Consider the following 22,758-nt stretch of genomic DNA (forward strand, 5'->3'; position numbering starts at 1 on the left):
ACAAACAGCAAAAAGCCACCAATACTGTTGTGTTCATATTTCTCTGTCAGGTGGAGCAGCTGCTACATACATCTCTCAGAGCAGCAGCTTAGTAAATGCTCTGAATTGCATTTTGAATCTCTCGTTCCTGCCTCTCTGGGGAAACGAGTTAAGGATGTGCAAAAGAACCATGCAAATAATCTTTTTTTAGGAAAAAGCAGCTTAATTCAAGCCAGTATTGAAAAAGAGATAAAATAGGGTTTAAGCTGTTATCATATGCAGAGATATTTGAGATAGTAGTCTGTATATTGATGGCATTTTAGTCTGAAAATAGTGTTTATTAACTCAAATACGTTGAACTTGAGAAATTAAACAATATGAAGATAAGAGATGCTCTACCCTGGATGAAAATGTCAGGCTTGGTAAATGCCAAAAATGCAGATCTGTGTGAACAGAGCACACCAGCCAGGAAAACACCAACTGAAGACACCTTGAGAGAGGCAAAATTGGCTCACCCTTTGGGAAAAAAAAACCAAACAAAAGCCAAAAACAACAGACCCAAAACAACATGGACAAAAAGCTAATACAGAATTAAAATTCTGGATTAAGTTGCTACTTTTTCTCTTGGGATCTGCAAAGTAAAATTAACATTTGTTGCTCCCTTTGAGTATAGAGATTGGTTATAGAGCTTTATTCACCTGATGGAGTTTGATAGACATAATCTAAATCTGAAGTACATAGTAAGAATATGTGTGTGTAATTTTCTCATTATATAAATTGGGGGCTTTTGTTTGATGGTTTGTTTAGGGTTTGGGTTTTTTTGCAAAACTTTTCTTCTTCTATCAGATGAAGTGCTTACATGACCACAGATGCTGCAGAACTATTGTACTTTTTTCTTATTGCACTGAGTTTTACTTGCCTTTAGGATGACAACAGAGGAGGCATATTTGAATTAAAAGAATAATACCAGAGTGGTGTCAGTGAACAGAAGTGGTAGTATGGCACCCAAAGCTGTAAAGGTTATTTTGTGGTGACACAGTTTTCCAAACATACAGTAACAAGAACACAATTTAAACGTTAAATTCACTTTGGAGCAGGAGGAAATACTAAAATAAAATCGTTATATGTGGCAGTAGTTACCTTACTTGCCACAGAAATGCAGTTGTTTCTGGGGATGTGCCATAGCTCTGCAAATATCCTGGAACATTTTAGAAGTTTGAGAATAGCTTACTGTAGTGAGATAAATAGAATGAAAATACCAAAGTGCACAAGGATACCTTGGTTTGCCCTGAGTACACTGGAGAGTAACCACAGGGGATTGATGTAATGTGTCCTCTAGAATGATACCAGAGCGTTGTTTATATAGGACTTTTTCTTTACTTAAAATGATTTCATTTTGGTTTAGCATATGTGACGGTTTAACAAGCATTGACAAGGCTAGACCATGCCGTGGTTATGTCCATGTGAAGCACATCACCAACACCAGTAATGTAATTTCTGCGTGAGAATAAAAAGAAACCTCCAAAAACATTGAATTGCTTATAAGTAAGAGTGGATATTATTTCTGTCCCAGCTCAAAAATTAGTTTCCTTCAGATTATATATAGCAGTGCTTCTTTTTTTGTATATTTTTAATAAATTTTGTTTAAAAATTTAATTTCCAACTCACTGAGAATCGGTAGCATCTATTCCTTTCTATTGCAATCTATCTTGTTAATTTGATGAAGAGTCTGTAGGCATTTCTTTTGTATATTGTGTTCCTTTGTGTGCTTCAAAAAACTCCTGCTACACTGTATATTATTCAGCCATTTGTGGCTTGAAACACTGCCTAAATGCTGGCTTATGTTTCCCCATTTTCTGGCCGTAGCTTTTTATGTCTCACAACTCAAGTCTTGCAGCAATAACACTGAGTTCCTGCTATGGTTAGAAAAACACCACCCATTTGAAAATATCATCTGCCACCACTTTATTGCACAATGAGTAGATTTGCTTTGGAGCGTTGCAATTTCTTATGTGACTCTCTAGCTGGTTTTTTGGCATGAAGTTTTTATATTAATTCCAAAATAGTTTTGCCTTCCATGGCTGGTTACTTTTTGGAAAAGTCAAAGTGGAAGATTTCTGACTGAATTCCACGTATAGGAGAGCCTTCAAAAAGTCCTTTCTGTATTTGTTCACTATACTAATATTAAGCCAAACTTTGCAGAGACTTCACTGCTTGGAAGTACTATCTCTGTTCTGTCACCAGCCTTATCTGTTAAATCCCAATGAGTGTGAAAAACGAGAAAAATCTGGGTTTACTTGGCTGTTTCAGCAGTATGTTGAGAATGGCCAGATTGCTGGAGAAGACGACTCTCTTGGAAACCCTAACAGCCCGGCCTTCTCATCTGTAGGCACATAGAGCTCATCTGAGTGTGTAAATAAAAATAAATAATGCAGTGAAAAAATATGCAGAGTATTTTGCTGAAGTGTTTCAATTTTGGATCTGCCAAAACTAATTTAAATCTTCGGCTGGGATTTATACAGGCAGGAGGGTCAGGTTTACAATGTTTGTAATTTAAAGCTTTTCTTCAACTACACCTTTTCTACTTTTATATCCTGTCACGATACCTTTTTGCCGCAAGAAAGTGCCTTTTATTCCCTTTTCCTTTTCTGCTTTGAAGCGAACATTTGCTTCTCCATTTACATGAGGTAATGAGATCAGAGCAGCTCCGGATTCCTTAAATCAATTTAATTTGGCTTCTTTTAGCGTATAGAATATCCTTCTTTCGCGCTTTTCATTTCTTTGTGCAGTCGCTCCATCTCCAGCACTCGGTATCTCACGTGTCTTTTTAATGAAACCCAGCAAGCAATTGTCATCCAAATGGCCGTGGTGTGTTCTGTGTTTCAGGCTGATCCACGGAGGGCAGCTGTTGAACGGCCTGGCGGGGCCCACGGTGATGAACGCCGCTCCCTTCCTCTCCACAACGTGGTTTTCCCCGGACGAGCGCGCCACGGCCACGGCCATCGCCTCGCTGCTCAACTCGCTGGGCTCCGCTGCCGCCTTCCTGGTGGGGCCGCTGGTGGTGCCGCCTCCCAACGGCACGGCTCGCCTGGTGTCACACAGCAGCACCCAGCACATCAAGGACCGCATCGAGGCCATGCTCTATGCAGGTGTGGGTCAGCCACAGCGCCTAAAAACATGCAAGATGTGCACGCCTTCGTGCGTGGTTGGTGCTTGAGAACCACTACCCTCTAGTGGCTGGTTTGCACAGGAGCTAGTCTCTGGCTGAGGGAAAATAATTTTTTTTTTTTTTTTTTTTTTTTTTTTTTTTTTTTTTTTGTGTAGGAAAGGTTTTAAAATAGCCTTTTGTACAGACTGACTCGAAAAGAAGTAATTCAGTTGTTCGTATTGGCTGATCTTGGGAGAAATGTCTTCTTAGAGTTTCCCTGAGCTTCAAAACTGGTGTTTGCTTATTGAATTTTCATTAAAAATATGTTTCCATGACAAGTTGGGTTTTTTCTACTGTTTCTGTAAGGATGGAAATTCAGTAGTCTTTTAGCATTAAATTATTTTTTTGCATTAACTGATCCTTTATTTATGACCTGCATGTGCCTTTCAAATGTGATTAGATTATTAGTATTTCAGAATCTACGGAATTAGAAACACTGAAATTAAAACACAATAGATTTTGTTTTTAGCTAAATCCGTGTAATTCTTACTGGTGAGCAATTTCAGTGAAGTGACAACGGTTTAGTGGAAAAAAACACTGATATAAAATTCACCTGATAAAACTTGGATTTTATGTCCTTGCTCTTTTTATTGCAGTGGCTTCTCTGCCTCCTCCTGTCACTTAGAAAAATTAGCAGCAAACTTTAAGGAAACAGAATTGGTTAAGTGGTTAAGTGTCTGCATTATGATTTTTAGTGGATATAAATTGGTACAGCATTAAGAGTTGCACATCTGATAGGGGTTTTCCCCTCTTATAATTGCATCGTCTGAAATTCAGCCAGGAGTTAGTCCTAAGTGTTCCAGAAGTCCTAACATATATATACTGTGTAGTTTATATGGAGGTTTAGGGGACTGAGTTAGCTGTTTGTGATCATTTATTCCTGGACGTTATTCTTATGGAAATTTGTCAAGTTAATATTCCTGTTGGGTGAGGGCCACTTCAATGTTTGTTTTAAAGAAAGTGTAATAGAATTTGGATCATGACTTCAGCAAGTATTTTTGAGTAACCTACTTTTTACTAGACTCAAATGGAACAAGGGAATTCAGGTTTGGCTAAGCCTTTTTCACAAGTAAATATGGTGTTAGGCTCTGAAAATCTCATGGCAGATGAAAATGGCTAGTGTGAAAGATGGAAAAATGAAAGTAAGTCAGGTTTTGTCCTGAGGAGCAGTAGATAAGGGGAGGAAAACCCTAGCAATTAGAGAAGTGATTTACCTCTCCCTCCACAGATTTTCCATGGAGAAGGAGGAAATCTTCTGCCTAAGGAAATACTGTTGTGCTTGAAACCACTGTTTTGAGTCTAGTAGGTCTAGAAATGTTGCCTTCAGCAGTACATTAGATTCACATTCTCTTCTGTTCTCTTCTGTTCTCTTTTGGGAGGTTTTCCTAAGCATTTTCCTCAGGAACAGGGATGGATGTTGCCAGCAAGGTTCAGGTCTTTCCTGCCTCACATCTCAGCATGGCTCTTTCTACCTTTCTGAGCTGGCAAGGGTGTGTGCCAACAGCCTTGTAGGCCTGTTTGGGATCACTGGTCCAGGTAAACGATCATCCTACAGCAGCTCTTCAGCTTCCTAGGAATTGTGCTTTGTGGGGCATCTGCGTTTCTCACATAGGATTTGAAAGGGCTTTGAACAGAGTTGGTCTCTTTGTGCTGGTGTTTGTGTCCAATGGGATGTGTATTTTCTGGAGCTGCAAACGCTGTAGCTGTTCAGACAATGACAGAGAGCTGCTTTGTGGACATTGCTGGCTGGCAGTGAATCACAGTAATGATGGAAAACCTCCAACTGGTTTAAAATTGCAAAGAATTGTCAAGGAAGAGTTTGCTTTGAATCCCTCATGGGATATTTGTTCTGTCTCAGCTTAGCCCTGTTTCCCTGGAGAGCTGAAGGCACAAGGTTCCTGCTGACTGCTTCCCTGTGCTTTCTTGTGCCCCAAGGGCTCCAGAGGTGGAAGGACAGCTGCTTCATGGTGGGTGATACTATACTGAACGGACAGCTCTGTTCACTTGTGGGACAAAAAATACCTGGCAGGTGTGGTAGAGTGCTATTTGTCCCCTTAAACATCTGTGCAGAAAACTAGGCTTAAATTGACTTCCCAGATTAGTAGTAACGGTTTTGCAGAATGTAGAAGAACAAGAAGCTGGACCCAAATGTCTCACTTCCCCATTTCTTCAGTAAGTGTGGTCAGTTTTGGTATGACTTGTCCTTTCAGATACTATGGGAAAGTCAGTTTCACAGGGTAAGCCCTCTGCATTTCTAATGAGCTTGTTGTTTTTGTGTGAGCTAGCATTAAATAAGCAGCCTCCAAAAGTTAGATGATGTCTTTTTTAAAAGACAGTAACAATGTGAATTGTTAACTTGGGATCAGTAGTGTGCCAAGAGTGTGCAAATTTTCCAAGGGCTTAAGCTCAAACATGATTACAAAGCAATTGCTTATAAACCCATCCTGAAATTGCTATGTTAACTCCAGTCTCTTCTGTATTTTAATAAATTGCTGTTCCTTTATCTCAAACACGGACTAAGAGCTCAGCTGAATTGCCACAGCCTCTTTCTGTGTCATCTGTGTCGCTGCACATTCTGGTTCACAGCTCAAGTAGTACGGATGTAGCAAATCAGGATTGAATTGTATTACCTGAATCGTGTAAGGAAGCATGAATTATTCTGGACTGCAGCCAGACCTTTTACCCTTGTGCTTTTCTAAATATCAATGTAAAATCATTATCTTTTTTTTAAAAAAAGTGTGTATGTGTGTAAGTGTAAGGGGCCCTCATGCCCCCTGGAATGTTCCCACAGAACAAGGTGGGGAGGAGGGTTTCTGGGACTGAGCAGGTTTTTGTGCTATGAGTAGCCTGTCTGAAGGAAAAAATACTTCGTTATCAAGGAGTCTTGTGGCTCTGTAAACCTTTTTTTTTTTTTTTTTTTTTTTTTTTTTTTTTTTTTTTTTTTGGTCTATTTGGGGTTTACACAAGTGTCAGAGTGCCTGCTTCCTAGGTTACGATCAGGCATCTCTCATATCACAGGTCACTGTGGTATGGTACCCAGCTTTTGTGAAGCACTCCAGTTTCACTCCTCAACAAGTACACAGATATGTACATATCTGTATTTCTGCACAGTAATTTATGAGTTGCCCTGTTCCATGTGGTTTCCTCTGTTTGAGAGCATCCATTGCACTTTTGAGGAGCTGGCAGCTTCTAAAGAAGAGCCTCTCTCTTGTGACTGCAGCTCCCTCACTCTCAGCATTGACCTATTTATTACCTTCTTGATTGTGCTTGCTTTTACTCACTACTTACCTGCCCAGCAAAAGTTTATATTGTATTCCTCTTCCTCTAGTCTGCTAATGTGAACGATGGACATAAGGGTGTGGCTTTCCTATTGAGGAAGCCTTTCAAGATGAAAGAAATTAGATCTGTTTGGCAGTACCTGGACTTTTGATAGAGGTGTAAGTATTGTATACAAAGCTAAGGTGGCACTAAAAACTCATATTCTTCAACGGAGGGAGATGCTTTTGTTTCCACAGTGAATTTGTCACTTTTCATTTGTGCATGAGAGCAGAGCTATCTAGGCACATTTGTTAGCTTGCAAATATAACTCTGGGAAACATTAGAGTTGCAAGAAGGCATAATGAGGACAGCATGCTGAACTTAGTAATTAAAAAAATAGGAGGGTTACTATACTGCTCCTACTGTAGCAATTTGACTGGTAGAAATCTTGAGGCAGTGCATAGATGAGGCCCCAGACGGGCACCTGCTGTGAAATATTTCTATGACTTAAAAAAATTATTGATATGGTTTATATTTTTCAGAAAGAAACCTGGCCTTTCCCCTTATAGCATTGCAGTATAACAAAGTTAAATAATGAGTACCTTGGACAAAATTTATGGGACTGTGTGATCACATTCTTGTTTGGGTATACCTGTCTGCAGTCTTAAATTTTCCTTTAATATGTGATTAAAATGCGTGTATGCATGTACATTTATATGCCTGTAAACCCATATGTAGACTAGAGGCAGGAGGGGGGATAAACAACTTTTACTAAAGAGCTGTATAGAATCATCCTGTAGTGACAGAGCATCTCCTCCCTTTCTTAGGTCTGGGGTGATCAGTTACAGCCAGTTCTTTATTCCCTGCTCATGGTCTCCAAAACAATGTGCACAAAGATAGAAATTAATATATTTTCTGAAGGGCAGAGGAGGGAGAAGGTCTAGGTAAAGTGCCTTTGGCCCTCGAAGCATGTAGTTACACCACAGCAGCAAAAGAGACACCACATAATTCAAAACGAGTCCTGTAGTATTTGGTCATGAAAAATGGCATTGTCACATTCCCCATATGCTTTTTTTTCCAAATGCCGAATAGAAGCATTCATTTCCCTTCTCCATCTCCAGCTGATCCATTTAGACTCCGAGTGTTATTTACTTTTCAGTTTCCTGAATTTATTTTCTTCTAGTTTAGCAGAAGACCTGGCGAAGTGCCACGTTCATATTGATTCATTAAAAAAAGAGAAGAAAAAAAGAAAATTAAGGCCATTGAGTATCCAGCACTGCTGGAATTTATTTGTGGTGTCAGTGAACTCTTTGTTATAAGATCACAAGTTCTTTTAAGATAACACACTTCAGCTATACATTTTTCTCTCTATCAGCAAAGAATCTTGTTTTCAAAGGGGATAGAAGAAATACCAGGATTGAGGACTGTGGAGAGCATGATATACATTGTAAAGGGCCTGTAAAACAAATTAATTAGACTGACTCAGGGTAGAGTTGTTTCTCTTCAGAATGTCTGCTCATGGGACTTACTGTTTTCTGTGAAGTGCTTATCACTTTTTAAGCTCAGGTCCAAACTTCTGCTATGAAATTTTTCAAAGGTTTGGAATACCTGCTGCTAAACAAGCAGAGCATCCACAAACAGCTGTATTCTTTCTTTTTCCCCCCTCTTACCTGTACTTTTTCTATTCATGAGCCATGGCTGCTTCTGCACTTTGCTGTTTATATTCTGTTGCCATGTAGTACTGTTTGTGTCAGAGCTGCTGCCTTGCTTGACCTTTTGTTTGCCTTCATCATCTTGTGCAATGAATAATTGTTATTCCATGCCCTGGGGCTTCCCCAGTCCCATCTGTTTAAAGTCTCTAGCATGCTGTTACCTGCACTGAGTTACTTCCATCGCAAGGAAACGTGGCCAAGTCCTCATATTGCAGTTCTCTCTGAAGAAAAAAACCAAAAGCTTCCCTTTTGCTTCACTGAGTTCCCTGTGGTGTGTGAGCCTGGTTCTCTGCAGCACCTATCACTGGAATGGACTGCCAGTCTCTTTGATTCTCCATCTCAATTTGAAATCTTGTTTGAGGAAGGAGAAAGAAATTTCTCCTTCAAGTTACGGAATTCTGTTGTCAGGAGCAGTCAAGCACTCGTGGTGGGATTTATGTCTCAGAGGCTGGCTGATAACAGCACTGCAGTGAAATACGTCTTTCAATGCTAACATCTGTTCTTGGTTTTGTTTTTCTTTGCCCTCTTGTTTAGAATTTGGAATGGTTTCCCTGATATTTTCTGCAGCGTTGGCCTACTTCCCCTCGCGCCCTCCATTCCCCCCCAGCGTGGCTGCAGCGAGCCAGCGGCTCAGCTACAGGAGAAGTTTTTGCAGACTCTTAAGGTAGGACCTCATTGGATTTCCACTTCAAAGCAGATCAGTGCTTAAGTAAATAAAAACAAGTGTGCTTTAATCTTCTCAATGAGCAAACAAGTTGGTTTGTAGTGCTTTTAAACAAAATAGAATTAAATATTAATGTCAAGACATAAAAGGATGCTAACTGCTAAAGAACAGACATTAAATTTTAAACCACTGTGTATATCTCCAGTCTTCATGCCAGTCCTTCAGCAGCAGCAGTGCTTTAGTCATCCTGTTAGCATGGCTTTTCTTATGCAGTGCTTCTGTTACATCAGGTTATACAAGATTGTTAAAAGTGAGCAGTGAGAAAACAGTGAATAACGCTGGGCAAAACTAACTTCTGAGTTGGTTTCTTCTGTGCTTATTATATTGGAATTAATTTCAGGTTTACTTGTCTTTTGAAGGATTATTCAGCTGCTTTCTTTCAGCCATGGAAGCAAGGAATGAACTATCAAAAACTATTACAGATCTATGAAATCTCGTTAATTGTACATTAAAATATGATGTGAGAATAGGAAAAATGCCTCCAGATGTGTTTCTGGATAGGCTCAAAGGTGAGCTAACTTCCTTTGAATTTTTAGGTTTAAAAAAAAATGAGGTTATAAAGAAAGTGACAGTACTGCAGCTTCTCCCTCTTGGGTTCTTTTGGTTAGACACAGTCCCACTTCCCCCCAGTGTTTGTACAGTGTCTTGTGTAATGGAAATACAATCTCAGAGGAGCAGCTAGAGCAACTGTAATATTAACGGTGAATAATTGTGAAAGGCCCTGCCCTGTAGATGATAGTTCCACAGAGGAACTTTCTGTGGCAAAGAGGAGCCGCTCCCCTGGTACGGAATATGACTGGCTTCACTGGGAGTCTTCTGACTTTTCTGACACTGGGAGGCTGTAATTGTTTGTTGAGTGATGTAGGCGCTGAATCTGCATACAAAGGGCTGCTTGAAGCTTGATAATTGTGCAGCTTTAGACACTTAGTTACTACAGACCTACTGTGGGCTATTTCAATAACTGTATTTAGAGGCAGCAAAAACAACTCATCCCTTGTTGTCACTGGGTTTTCTTTTGTTTTTGGAGGTTTTTTTTTTTCATTTGGGGGAGTAAATAGTTGGCAAGATGCTTAATCCTGTGTGTTCATCCTGGAGCAGGCTGGCACTCAAGGAGGTGTGAGTACAGCTGGGTGGTTAGTCTGCAAAGTGACTTATTCACGGTATTAAAAAATAGCAGTTCCCTTAAGGACACCTAGCACACACAATGAAGCTGTTCTGCACCCAAGCTGATGTGCAGTTAGACCCTGCCTGAGGGCTGTGTTGTAAAAATGTTGCTGCTGAACAGAAATCCAAACAGCAACTGGCTCCGCAGGTGAAATAGAAAATTTCAGTTGACAGTGCTCCATTTGGGAGTTTTATAACCATTAAACTCCATGTTCAAAGTGTTTTAAACAGTGGACCTGAGATACTAGTATGGTCAGGATGTAAACAGCAAAGCTGGATTACTGTTAACAATAACCAATGAAACTTAAGAAAACAAACTGGACTCTTAAATAATGAGAATAGTTTACAGTGTGTCCAAGAACCAAGACGGCTTTTTTAAAATGTGGACAGGTAGATAATTATCTCTCTCTTCCCTCAGGTCTTACATTCTTCCATGCTACGCTTTATCAAAGGCACTTCTTCATTCATCTGTACAGAAAACAATCAACAGTTCATCATTAAACCCGCTTATCTTGGGGAGCTGTTCAGGAACAATCTGTCATGCAAGGGAGTTTTATAGAAAACGGTATCTGCCATGCTCCAAGAGAAATCCATCATCTGGTTCATTAGGCTTCTAAGCTCTGTTGCCTGCCTAATCTAGGCTTTGTCTTGGGGGTGTAGACTGAAGGTAATCAGCAGATGAGTACCAGGAAATCATCACTTCCTTTTATTGTAGACTTACCCTTTGGTGTAAGAACTGTGTGTAAGGCATTTAGGATGTGTTTGAGCTGGTGGGCTGACCCAGCTGTGCACCAGATACACTTGTGAGAACTGAGATGTTCATAATTTCCCTGTCTTCTCCGCCAGGCTGCAGTTTTATTACTTCAAAATAAAGCAACATAGCATAGCTTTAACATTGAAGTCACTGACCTTTTTTCCTTGGACACCCAGAGGATCTATCACATTCTTGCAACTCCCACACTCCTTTGTGTCTTCAGGTCCTTGGGCAGTCATCTACATGAGCTGTTTCTTGCAGAGTTATTACACCATCAGCAGAGGTCAACCATCCCCTGGGAGCCCTTTTTGGGGGACTTTCTTAGGAACTTGATTATTCCTTCTGATTTGGAGGGTTCCTCCTTCTGACAGATTGTAACAATTAGTTGATGACTGAATTATCTCCTGATACCAGCTCTCTCAGCCTGCAGTGGGAGACAACAGATTGGTCATGGTTTGGGAGCTAAGCCCAAATCTTTTAACTGTCTATCACACACTGTGACAAGTGTACTTTGAATTTCCATTAGAAAATGTGTGGTGCCCTATCTCAGTTTCTTGGGTGAAGCAAATATGACTTGTTTTTATTTCCCCAGTTCAGGATATTCCACAGACTTCAATGGAACAAAATCCTAGTACAAGTAAATGGTTGATAAGTCTTAAAACCTGTATTAAAAAAACACGTTGTGATTTTTGTTTTGAAGTAATAAGATACTTTTAACCAGTTACATGGCTTTTATATTTTCTAGGGACTGTGTAAGCAATTTTGAAATTTTGTGTCAGGGGCTTTCTGCACCATTATTGCTTTAATGACACTTTCATCAACATCACCATCCAGTATTAGAAGCTGCTCAGAATGTGCCTGATGCTAATAGGCACTGTCAAAGTTACTCTGAAAATGATGACTGACTTTGATGGGGCTCCCCTCTGAACCAGCCTATCTTACAGATTCTAGTGGTGTTAGGTTTCTGAAAAAAACAGAAGAAAAAATCAATTCATATATTCCAGTAGAACGGTTTAACAGAGAGGCTAATGCTGATATCCTGTCATTGCTGATAGGATGGAAAACAGTGTGGGTTCAACAGCTGATGGTGTGACAGACAGCACATTTGTCTACTTTCAGTGGAGCAATTTCAAAATTGCAAAAGCTGTGCACAAGTGACTAGAGCCATGAAAAGTGGAGCTGCTACTGAAGATGTGTGTTTCACATGGCTTTATGCAGCACGCGGTATTGCTGGGAAAGGAGGCAGGATGACACCTGGTGAGCTGCATCTCTGTCACTGCCAGGCTCCCTTTCTCCTGGTCACCTTCCTTGTTGTGGAGACTAGGCAGGGGAACAGGCCCTGTCCCTGGAGATTGTCATCATGCAGAGCTGTTACTATAGGATTGGTACTAGGGGTTGGATGTGGCACAGAGCAGCTATCCCACATTATAGTCTGTCTTATTGCTTGACTTACAGAAAACAAATACGCCACAGAAAATGCTAATCAAGTAAAGGACAAAATTCTCCCTCAAAAGTAGCTAGTTGGTGAAGTTGTGGTCCAGGTAGCCAAAGATTTTGAATATTCAGCAAGTGTTATTTTAGAACATTGCGTTCAGACTCGTTTCCTCTTAGCAATCTACAATCTGGCTTTATAAGGTCCATGCAAAATTCCCTTTTATTTTATTCTACAGATGTTGAAATGGCTTTCACAAGGATAGTATTAAAAAATCAAATGCCAGGGCGATACAAGATAAACTAGGATAAAAGTATGGCATTCTTAAGAAAAAAAAGTTGTCAGGAAGACAGTAGCATTCAGCGGAATATAACTAATGTATAGAAGAGCTTGAGAGTTGTTTTTCTTGGCATTAAAAGATGAACCTGACACGAATGTTATTGAAAGTGGAGGATGTGTTCACGGGATGGAAATGCGTTACTCAAGACGAGGATGTGTGAAAAAGAACAGTGCAAAAAGCACTGGCTGCTGTGTTGTGTGAGGAGCATCGAAGGGAGTAAAACAGCGTAAGCTGCAAACTTAGGAATGTTTTGGAGAGTAATTGAGTATCTCTCTCCCTGTTGGCTTTCGTAACTGTGTACTATCAAATTGCCGCTGCTTGCCAAGGAACTGGTACTGATCAGGACCAATTTTATGTAAATTGTTTGACAATGGAGGGAGCCACATTTGGGGTTACACAGATATCCCAGGGGATAACTGACCTTGGAATCACCATAAAATCTCTTCAGTTTAAAATATCGCTGTTTCAGATTCCAATGTATATTTTTGTTTCCCATTTGAAACATTTTTGAGGAAAACTTGGATGTCTCTTAGCAAGGACTTCACATTTGCTTTCAGTTATGGTGAGTGGGGAAAATTGTTGGTTAAATTCCTGTTTAGCTCTTTACATTGAAGTCGATGATACAGCTTTGACTGTTTCACCTTCACTGAATACTAAAGCTTGAATAACTGGGGGGAAAAGCAAACATTTTGATTATTTAGAGTAAAGTATTAAATCTGTCTCTGTTTTTTTCTCAGTTCAAATTGTCAAAATTTTCCACTCTTGCAGCTGTATTTGCCTCATTTCCAGAGCTTTCCTTGCCTTTCACCAAAGTAAAGAGAATTAAAACAGGTTTGGTAGTACAGCTCAAGAGGGGATGAATCTCTGATTTTCTTTTTGAAATAAGCTTTTAATCTTTTAAATTAGGGCTTATTATTCCTAACATACACTTAGGCTAAGTAGGTTGCCCGTGCCAATGCATGGAAGAATTGCTTGCAGAAATGAGAAACATATGAGCCCAGCATGTTGGCGAAATCTTTGAACTATGTGAAGAGACTGGCTTTTTCTATTATCACAGTGCTAAGGTAGTAATATATCAGCCACTAGAAATTCAGTGACATGGCTGGATACCTTTCTTGTTTTCCCTGGCTCACTCCTCCTTCAGACCTTTGCTGTTTTTCCTGATGGGCAGAATATGGATTCTAGGGTGTGATTTACTCTCCTGGCTAATCTTGGTGCAATTTTTAATACAAGCTGAGGCTAATGGCAATGTTTTATCTTCACAGCAATTTCCGATTCTTGATGATTGCTTTAGCCTATGCAATACCACTGGGTGTTTTCTCTGGCTGGTCTGGTGTTCTGGATTTGATATTAACACCCATTCATGTAAGCCAGGTAAGTATCTCCTGACTGATAATCAGCAGCTATTTTGTAAGTGGCATGTTTTTATTTTGCACTAGCATGCAGTTTTATCAGGTTTTTATGTTTCGCATGCTATTAATACAAGTGGACCACTTTACTCCCTGAAATTTTAAACAAAATGAACTGTGGCTGTGGTATCCCAAACTGTCACAATTCTCCCTGCTGACTTTCCATCAGTGGTGTTTTCGGAACTGTACGCACCTTTTGACAAGAAGGAAGAAATAGGTAAACAAATAGGAGTATTGTTGGCTGCTGCATCTCTAGTGAAAGAAAATAATGTATGCCTGATGGAAAAGATGAAGTGGGGAGAAGATGATTTCTAAGCTTTTGATAGAGTATTATGAAAAAACAGAGGACATTACTCAGATTCCATAAAGAGAGGTCACATTTAGGGCATAGACTACTTAGTTGTACTTTCTTGTGGTGAATTTATTTCCTTTCCTAGAAAAAGCCTTGCACTTCAGATTATTGTAGGGAGCTGTTGCTAGCAGTTTGGAGCTCCTGCACAACATTTGTATTGAAAGTAACATCAATTTATTTTCTCAGCTTTAACACATTTCTCTATGTTTTGTTTTGGTTTTTTTTTTCCCCTGTCAGGTGGATGCAGGCTGGATTGGATTTTGGTCTATAGTTGGGGGTTGTGTTGTTGGCATAGCAATGGCAAGGTAGGAATAATTACAGGTCCTTCTCTGTTTCTTGAACTGTGATTGTCATTTAGATTATCCTCTTAAGAATAGAACTTGTTTTCTCTCATCTTCCAGAAACCTGAAATGGAAAATTCCTTTTGGTGTTATAATGTGTTTCTAGTAAAGCAATAATTTATACCATGTTAGTGGTTGCTGGGGATTGAGAACTCCACATGCATATACCTGAATTTGGAAGTCAGATTCTTGTTCCTGACAATGAGTTCCTGTATGCTGCTTTTAAAGACAGCTCTGGTGATTTCAGCTGCCTGGTATGAAGGACAACCTCATCGTAGCACATTTGGAAAGCGTTGAAGAAATTACTGTCTACTTCCATTAACACTTCTGGGCATATTGGTTCCCAGAGGGATATAGGGAATGTAGCACAGGCAGCCTATGCACAATAACACTATGTTCCTCCACAGAGAAATTAAGTGTGGGCCCATTTTGGGCAGGTTGCTGGATTCCTGCATAGCCTATTTTCTGTAATATCCTATGGGGTACAGTATGGGTGTATGTATGCTTTTGAAAAATCCAGACACAGCTGTCTCTGTCCATCGTGAGTCCTGATGACACAGGGATTGGGACAGCAAGAAATGGATTGCCCTTCCAAAAGGCCACTTCTTCACTTCCCTTTAGGAAAAGGGATGGTGAGAGGGAGAAAAAGTCTTTTAGGAGGTACCTGAGCAGTGAGTTTATGATGTGATTAAAACCAATCACATCTTCCCCTTGCTGTGGGATATCTGAGAGTATTGTCCTGGCCTCTCTGTCCACTCTTTAGACTCCAGTTCTGCAGTGAGTTAGCACACGTGCAGATATCTGCAATTATTGCATTGTCATGGTCTTGAAGGTGGAGTGATCTTTTTACGACTCTGGTTTTTTTTTCTTTTTGAAACTCTCTTTTTTTCACTTGCTGTGCTTCATCAGAGTACACGATGCATAAAGAAATGTGAGGTTTCACATCCTGACATTTTGCAGGCTGCCTAGCAACTGCAACAGGGAGAGGAAAAAACTCCTGACCGAGGGAAAAAAAAATAAAATTAGGCGCTTCTCTCCCATCCACTCCAGATGCAGGCCAAAGGACTTCATCTAGCCAAACAAAGTTCATGCCCTGATTTCCTGTAAAATGAGTTGCTTTTGATTAGCCAAGCTCAAATACAGTGTTTTCTCTGTAAGAGAATAGATGTTTGAGAGCAATTGCTGTAAATGACACAGATGCCATAGGTTGGATGTTGAAGCAGGTAGAGTGCCAGTTTAATGTTTTTCATCATGAATTAACCTCTAGTATATTTGCAACATTTCAATAGTAGAGCTTAGAAGCTCACTTTATTAGAAGACAATCTGCAGACTCTGCCAATGTGCACATCTCAGTCTTTATGTTAGATTAATTTATTTATTATATTGCCTGAGTTAAGTTTCAGGAAATGCTGGCAATCCCTTTAACTGCTTCAAAATTGATTTCAAACCTTGTCGAATACCTGTATTTTGTAGCATTTAGTAAATTTAAGAAATACCAACAGTCTGTCTCCAAATATGTCTTTCTAACTTGGGCAATGCACAGTTCATATGGGAGGGTTTGCATACAGAAAGGGAGGGAGGAGGTGATTTGTCACTTCTGATGGATGACTCTCCCTCCTAGGCCTATTCAGCATTTATCTGTATAGGGCTGAATCAATGATGAGTCTGACTGTAATCTGTTGAAAGTTGTAATTAGGAAAATTAAGTAATGATTCTTGTCAAAGCTGACAAGTTGATATATTTCAGTGTCAGAACTGTGATTTGCCAAGCAAGCAGCTCTCTCCCTTAACCACCTCTCACGAAGCTGTTAGTTTTGGGATGGGTTTTTTTTTCTTTTTTTCTTCTGCTAATTTGTCAAAGCAAAATTTGTGCATCTTAGGAATTTGCTCCTTCCATTTTTGTCAATGCAGATTCTATAATTTAGAATTTTCAACAACCTGAGCCTTACCCTAGAACACTAGGTCCTGTACATCACAGTAGGTGTTAAATCATCTGTATTTAAAGTAATGCCCAGTTTGGAAATTTGTTTATCTATCTCATTTTCAAAATGGTGCAAGTTTTCCTCAGCATTATACGTAAATCCTTCTACTCTCCACCCACTGCTGTCCTGATAGCTATGAACTTACATGTTTAGCTAATGTGTTTGATGCATTTTTATAATTGAAAAGCCTGGCCTATTTTGGGCAGCTGGTAGGTGCTGTACCCCTCGCTGGCAGCTTTCAAATGCTACTAGTTTGAAGAAAAGCAGTGTCAAAGAGCAACATTCATATAATTGCATGGGAACATAAATCTATTCCATTTTCTCAGGTTTTTAAAATTCTTTTTTTCCTCACATTTGCCAAGGATCATAGATATTTCTGAGGTTTTGTCTTCTGCGGCTCAGTTTCAGTTCCTGCTTCTAACCTGCAGTGTAGTCAAAATGCTGAAACTTTATGGCATGGTGATAATTTCCTTAGCAACAGACAGTGTTGTCAGCAGTGCAGGTTTGTGATTTTAACTGTGGGATACAGCCTAGAGCTGGATCTGCTGGGAGGTTGGAGATTGTTGCCAGCAGTAGGCTCAGAGGTCTATGTCTGGCAACATATACACCCTCTCTCCTGTTGTGCCTACTTTTTTAGCAGCTGCAGACAATCCCTTACATGCTAGATGATGAAGAAGGATTTATAGAGAAAAAAGGTTTGAAATCAGATACAGGGTCTGAGGAGAAAAGTAATATCTCATATTTTTTGATCGAAGCAAGTATTATGAAGAGGAGACTAGATTTACAGTCTTCTTTGTTCTCCTGTAACTGGACAAGGAACGGAAGTCCTTCAATTACCAAGTTCAGGCTAGGTTAATTTTTAATTTTTTCTATTATTTCTATTGCTGGCTGAATCCAATAGCTGAATAAACCTTTAGTTTGGGATGCATTTGACCCTTTTGGAGTTCTGTGATATCTGAGAGCTCTCTGGAGCGCACTGCTACCCAAAGTGGGATCTTTGTGTCAGTTAGAGTTGCAGCTGCTTGGTAAAGGTAAGTATTTTCTCCACTTAGCTGTCATGAATGGCTTAGATACATATCAGCCTCCCATCCCCACATATCCCTGGTGGTGGGATAGAGACTGAGAGTCCCCTAGAGATCACCCCCAGACCTGTTGTCTCTTGAGTGTCCCACCCACAAGGCTGGTATTTCTCACATGGTTTCATTAGACAGTATCTATGTCACTGCCCTTGCCTGCAAGGACAGTGATGTTGTCTGCCAGCAGGCAAAGTAGGAGTCTCTGTGGAATAAGCTGGAAGTTCACACTTTGAGATGCTTCTGCAAAGCTTTTAAAATTGCTGATTTTGACCCTAGTGATCCCAAAGAATAATTAAAGAAACTGGAAAACCAGTGAGGCAATCCTGACTCCTCGATTGGATGATCAGAAAAAATCCACCAGTAGCAGCTGACCTCTGGCTATTGGAGATGAATGCATAAGCCACTTGAACACTGCAGTCATAAACTTCTCAGATTATATGCAGCATTGATCTCCCACTACTGCTTATTGAATTACTCACTGCTAAATTCAATGTGGAATTCAAGCATGGGTAGAATCAAAATAAAAAGGAAAGAAGTTGGTTTGGGGGAGCAGAGAGTGCGTTACTTCTACATCTCTTATGGCATATTTGGAAGTTCTCAAAATGTTGGTAGCATTTCCTGTTTTATCAAGTAAACTATAAGGTATCTGCTTTTAGAGTGATCTTTGTCAGGGCAGAGAAGGCAGTTAGCTGATGGAGAGACAAATTTCATCATGGACCAAACTTGGTGGATTATGCTGCCATTAGTCTAATCAAGGTAGGAGCCTGTGGGGCTAGAAGATATGCTTTAGAAATACATGCCTGACCTGTCCATCCAAAATCACATCTCCTAAGCAGGAGATTATAGAAAATTACTCATTAATAGATTACACTGCCTTTTCTGATGTATCTTTCCCAGTACTTAGGTTGACATCCACTTTGAAAAGAACAGTTGCACTGATAATTATGCCACACGGGCACTGCTCAAAAGCATTCTGTCTCCTTGAAAGAAAAAGGAAAAAAAGAGATGAAGAAAACAATTGTAGCATCAGGTGGTATAAAGATCCTAATTCCCTCTATGTAAGAGGCAGACTGCCCAAGGACTTGTGGGGCTGTCCTCCCCCAGTCTGTCAGCAGGTCTCTGTAGAAGAGGAGTCACACCAAGCTTGTGGTTTCTGGAACTTTTCATCCCAAAACAGCCACTGGCAGAGTGATCTGCTGTGTAAAGAATTCCTTCCTTGCCTAAGCCACCATGAGCTTCATCACCAATGCATCCAACAGTTCAGAAGCTGTTCCTTGTCATCTTCAACCAGGGATTCTTTGGAATTTTTTGGAGTTTTTCCATTTCCCACAGGAATGAATCTTGACACTTAACTATGTCTTGAATGAAATGCGGCAGCCTCCTCATATGCTAATGGAGCTCTGTGTCTGCCAAGGGAGACTGGCAAAGGCTGACAAAACAGTGATGGAAGTAGTGGTGGGATATTGTGTCCAACAAATGCAGAAGAAAAAAAACAACTTTCCTCCAGTGTTTTCATTTGATGCCTTGAGAATTGCTTGAGAATTGTTCTGGTTTGGTTGTTACTTCGTGACAGCTAAAAAATCCATGGCTCTTCAGCTTGACAGCTAGAAATATCACCATTCTATAAAAATACCTTTTTTCTATTTCTGAAAATGAGAAATGACTTTTAAATTGTTTTTATAGTCTCCAGAATGTTTAATGAGAATATACTGAATTAATTGTCAAGCATCACATTTAAATAATATGAAAATCGACATTTCTACTGCTCTGATGTGTGCTTTTATTTTAGATTTGCAGATTTTATCAGAGGCATGCTGAAGTTCATACTGCTGCTGCTTTTATCTGGAGCAACATTAGCATCAACCTGGTTCACTCTCACCTGTCTAACTACTGTCACTCATCTGCCTCTAACCACAGGTATTGACATTGATTGTAATTCCTATTTTTTATAATTGATATTGCAGGCAAATATTTGCAATCTTCACTATCTTATATAACCCGGTTTAGTATCTTTAGTAATACAGTAGTTTGACTAAGACAAAAAAAAATGTTTAGAAAGTCTTTTGAACCTGAAATATCTTCCCTGGCTTTGAATAACTTCATAAAAAGATTAAAAAAACTTTAATAAACCCAATAAAAAGAACCCAAATACACATTTAAATTTGATTTGGAGACGAAGTGTTTTTGTATTTTGAGTCCTTTGGAATAACCAAAGTGAGAAATAAATCAAGAAAAATTAGATGAATAAGAGTAGTGCTGCCTCTAAGAAACAGTGACATGTCAGGGAATTTAGGGGTTTGCAATTTGCAGTAGTTATTGGAAACACATGGTGCATTTCAAACCAAGGTGACCCCCGTAGTGTTTTCAGCCATCTAAATCTGTCCCTGCACAGTGCTGTCCTCTTTTTTTGCACCTGCATGCAGGTTCAGGGAACTCTTCCAGCCCAAAATTAACTCAGCCTGCGCCTCAAAAAGACGGGAAAAAAAGCTGTTGGCAGGAGTGGGGGAAAAGCTCAGAGGTCTAGTCAGGCTGCAAGAGAGCTGTACCGTTAGTTGAAAGCTAGCACTGCTTAGTTCTTAAAAATCTGTCCTTCACCTTATTATCTGCACCAAGGGACTGATCCACCTGTGATTCCAAGACCTTCAACAGAGTAGCAAGTTACAGTAAAACCTAAGCCATCAAGATTCAAAAATATATTCATTTAGTAAAAAATTCTATAAATCCATTTTAAATAAAGTGCCATTTTTGTTACAAGAAATTTGTGCATTCTAGGAGAAATGAAAACTTTTTTTGCCCATTTTTAATAAAAAAGAGTTTGGTGGGGAGAGTAGTAAATAGAGTAGTGTTTTACTCAAATTAACTTTGAGTTTCAGTAAGTGTCCTTGGTGCACTGCAAATGTCACAACTATAAACTAAAGTGGGTACAGCAAATTGAAATACATGATCAATTCAGGAGCAACACCATCTGGAGGGATAGGTCAAATTTGTGCTTTATCTTGAAATTTCAATGCTTTCAAAAATTCTGCTTAAATAAAACATAATGTAATCAATAAACAAATCAAATTTCATGATGGCTGTTGTCATAGTAAATGACTACTACACTTTTCCATCAAATCTAAAATAAAAGCAATAAAAGCTTTTTTTCTCATGCTTGCCTGCTTCATCACTACAAGCCTGCAGTAATGTAAATTTTTACAGTAACTCTATCCTCTGAATTGATGCAACAAGCCAAACACATAAATGACCCTTCAAGTCTATGCATAAGAATGAAGCAGAGACGTTTCAAGAGGGGAAAGTCATTACGTACTCGCCAGTGTTCCAAAACAAAACTGATGGAGCTCTCTCTGATTTTATTTTATTGGGTTTTTTTTTTTTGTAAAGAATTTGGCATGCAACATGGATTCTGTAAGAATTCTTATTTGTTTATAGAATGTAGGTGCATTGTGCTGCGTTTTTTGGAAAGGAGGTCCACTGTCAGGACATAAAAGTAGGTAGGGTATTTGAGGTTTGATATATAGTATCCTTAACTGTCATCCCTTGATTCAAATACAGGGATTGGGTTGTACTTTTCATGCAATTACCATTTCTCTTAAAATGGATGATTCCTTAGATTAAGTTGTAATTATGTATGAGAGTTTCCTGTCAGCGCTTTTCTTATATATGTCACTGTAAATACTGAACCCTTTTCTTTAAAACACAAACTTGTTTTGAATAGAAGTGCCAGGAATGTGGTGCATTCCTCAAAAAAAAAAAAAAAAAAAAGGCAATCTAAAGTATCAGAGTCTAATGTGCAGCCAGAAAATCAAATCTCTTTTTTCTTCTGTTTAAATGTCATAGATATGCGGTGGAGGAAGGTTCGTATCAGGCTTTTCTCATTAAAGTTCTTATAAAATATATGTAATATGCCTGTTCAATTTAGTTCCTTGTACACAGAAAAGCAGTGCTTTATCTTTATGAAATATGCTGTTATGGATGAAAACACACAAGCTACTTAAGCTAATTTATAGGACTACATGCTAGATTATTCCTCAATGTAATGATGCAACATGATGATGACCTCTGCATTCACAGTAATTGGGAGAAACGGTACATTTGAATTGATTTGGATGAATTTCTTTTTTTTTTTCTTCTCCTTTTAATTAAAAGTTTGAGATGTAGAGTGTATCGGAGTGCAGATCTAGGGGGTCAAATGCAGGCTGTGGGTTGGCAGCTTTTGGAAGTGATTAGTGGTAGCTGGTAAAGGTGGAAGTCACTCTGCATATCAGTGGACAAGTGTTGACAGTGGACTGCCAAGTTGTTACTCTGTGTGTTTTTTGTAGAGCTGGAAGATGTGCAAAACAAAAGCAGACATCACTGTGGGGCTTTTCCCTCATTCATATTTTGAAAATTTTTTTAGTTTATTTGGGTTTTTTTTTTTCTAGCGTTCTCTTCTTTCCCTCTTTGCTTTCTTTACCTTTTTTTTTAAAATTTCTTTTCTTTTTTTTTCCCCCCTCCAGAGAAGGAGTTTGTATTCCAGAGCCACTTTGGATACCTGCTGCAAAGCAGGGATTGGTGTGTTGTTGAAGGCAGGTTTTGATGTTGCCAGAAGGCTCATAGGCTCCTCCACTTCCTCCTGCCCTGTGGCAAAGAGCACAAGTGTTGGGCTTGGCAGTGCTACAGAGCCAATGATGGATCTCAGTCTACACTTTCAGCCTTATTCAAGTGCTGAGGCAGAGCAAGCAAGGTTCAAAACGGACATGGAAAGTTGTGGGGGTGTACATTTGCTCTTCCCAAGGGGTTTTCCCTTCCAACCATGTAGCTCCCATTTTGGGAGGGACTTCCCCCTCTTCTCTTGGCTTGCCTCCAGTATTGTTCTCTTGAACAAGTCAGGCTTTGCCCTACAAAGCCACCGGTGTTGCCATCTTCAGTGATACCTGGGAACTGCTGAAATATCCACATGATTTGAAGGATTGCTGGTACAGTTAAAAGGCAGCTCTTCCACAGGACAGGATGGTCATTTTGGGGAGGAGACAAGATACCTTATGGGGG

General features: G+C 39.6%; 1 protein-coding gene across 1 annotated transcript in view; it reads left to right on the forward strand.

Annotated features, from left to right (window-relative positions):
• The window catches only part of SLC49A4 (solute carrier family 49 member 4), a 70,774-nt gene that overhangs the window by 30,343 nt on the left and 17,673 nt on the right, over positions 1-22,758 (forward strand). The window contains exons 3-7 of the mRNA XM_066190261.1: positions 2,866-3,128; positions 8,692-8,821; positions 13,837-13,945; positions 14,570-14,637; positions 19,520-19,647. Of these exons, the coding sequence (XP_066046358.1) occupies positions 2,866-3,128; positions 8,692-8,821; positions 13,837-13,945; positions 14,570-14,637; positions 19,520-19,647 (698 nt within the window). The remainder of the gene's footprint in view (positions 1-2,865; positions 3,129-8,691; positions 8,822-13,836; positions 13,946-14,569; positions 14,638-19,519; positions 19,648-22,758) is intronic.

Source organism: Chamaea fasciata, unplaced genomic scaffold (assembly GCF_029207755.1).
Source record: "Chamaea fasciata isolate MVZ Bird 193981 ecotype frontalis unplaced genomic scaffold, bChaFas1.0.hap1 SCAF_8, whole genome shotgun sequence".
NCBI lineage: Eukaryota > Metazoa > Chordata > Aves > Passeriformes > Sylviidae > Chamaea > Chamaea fasciata.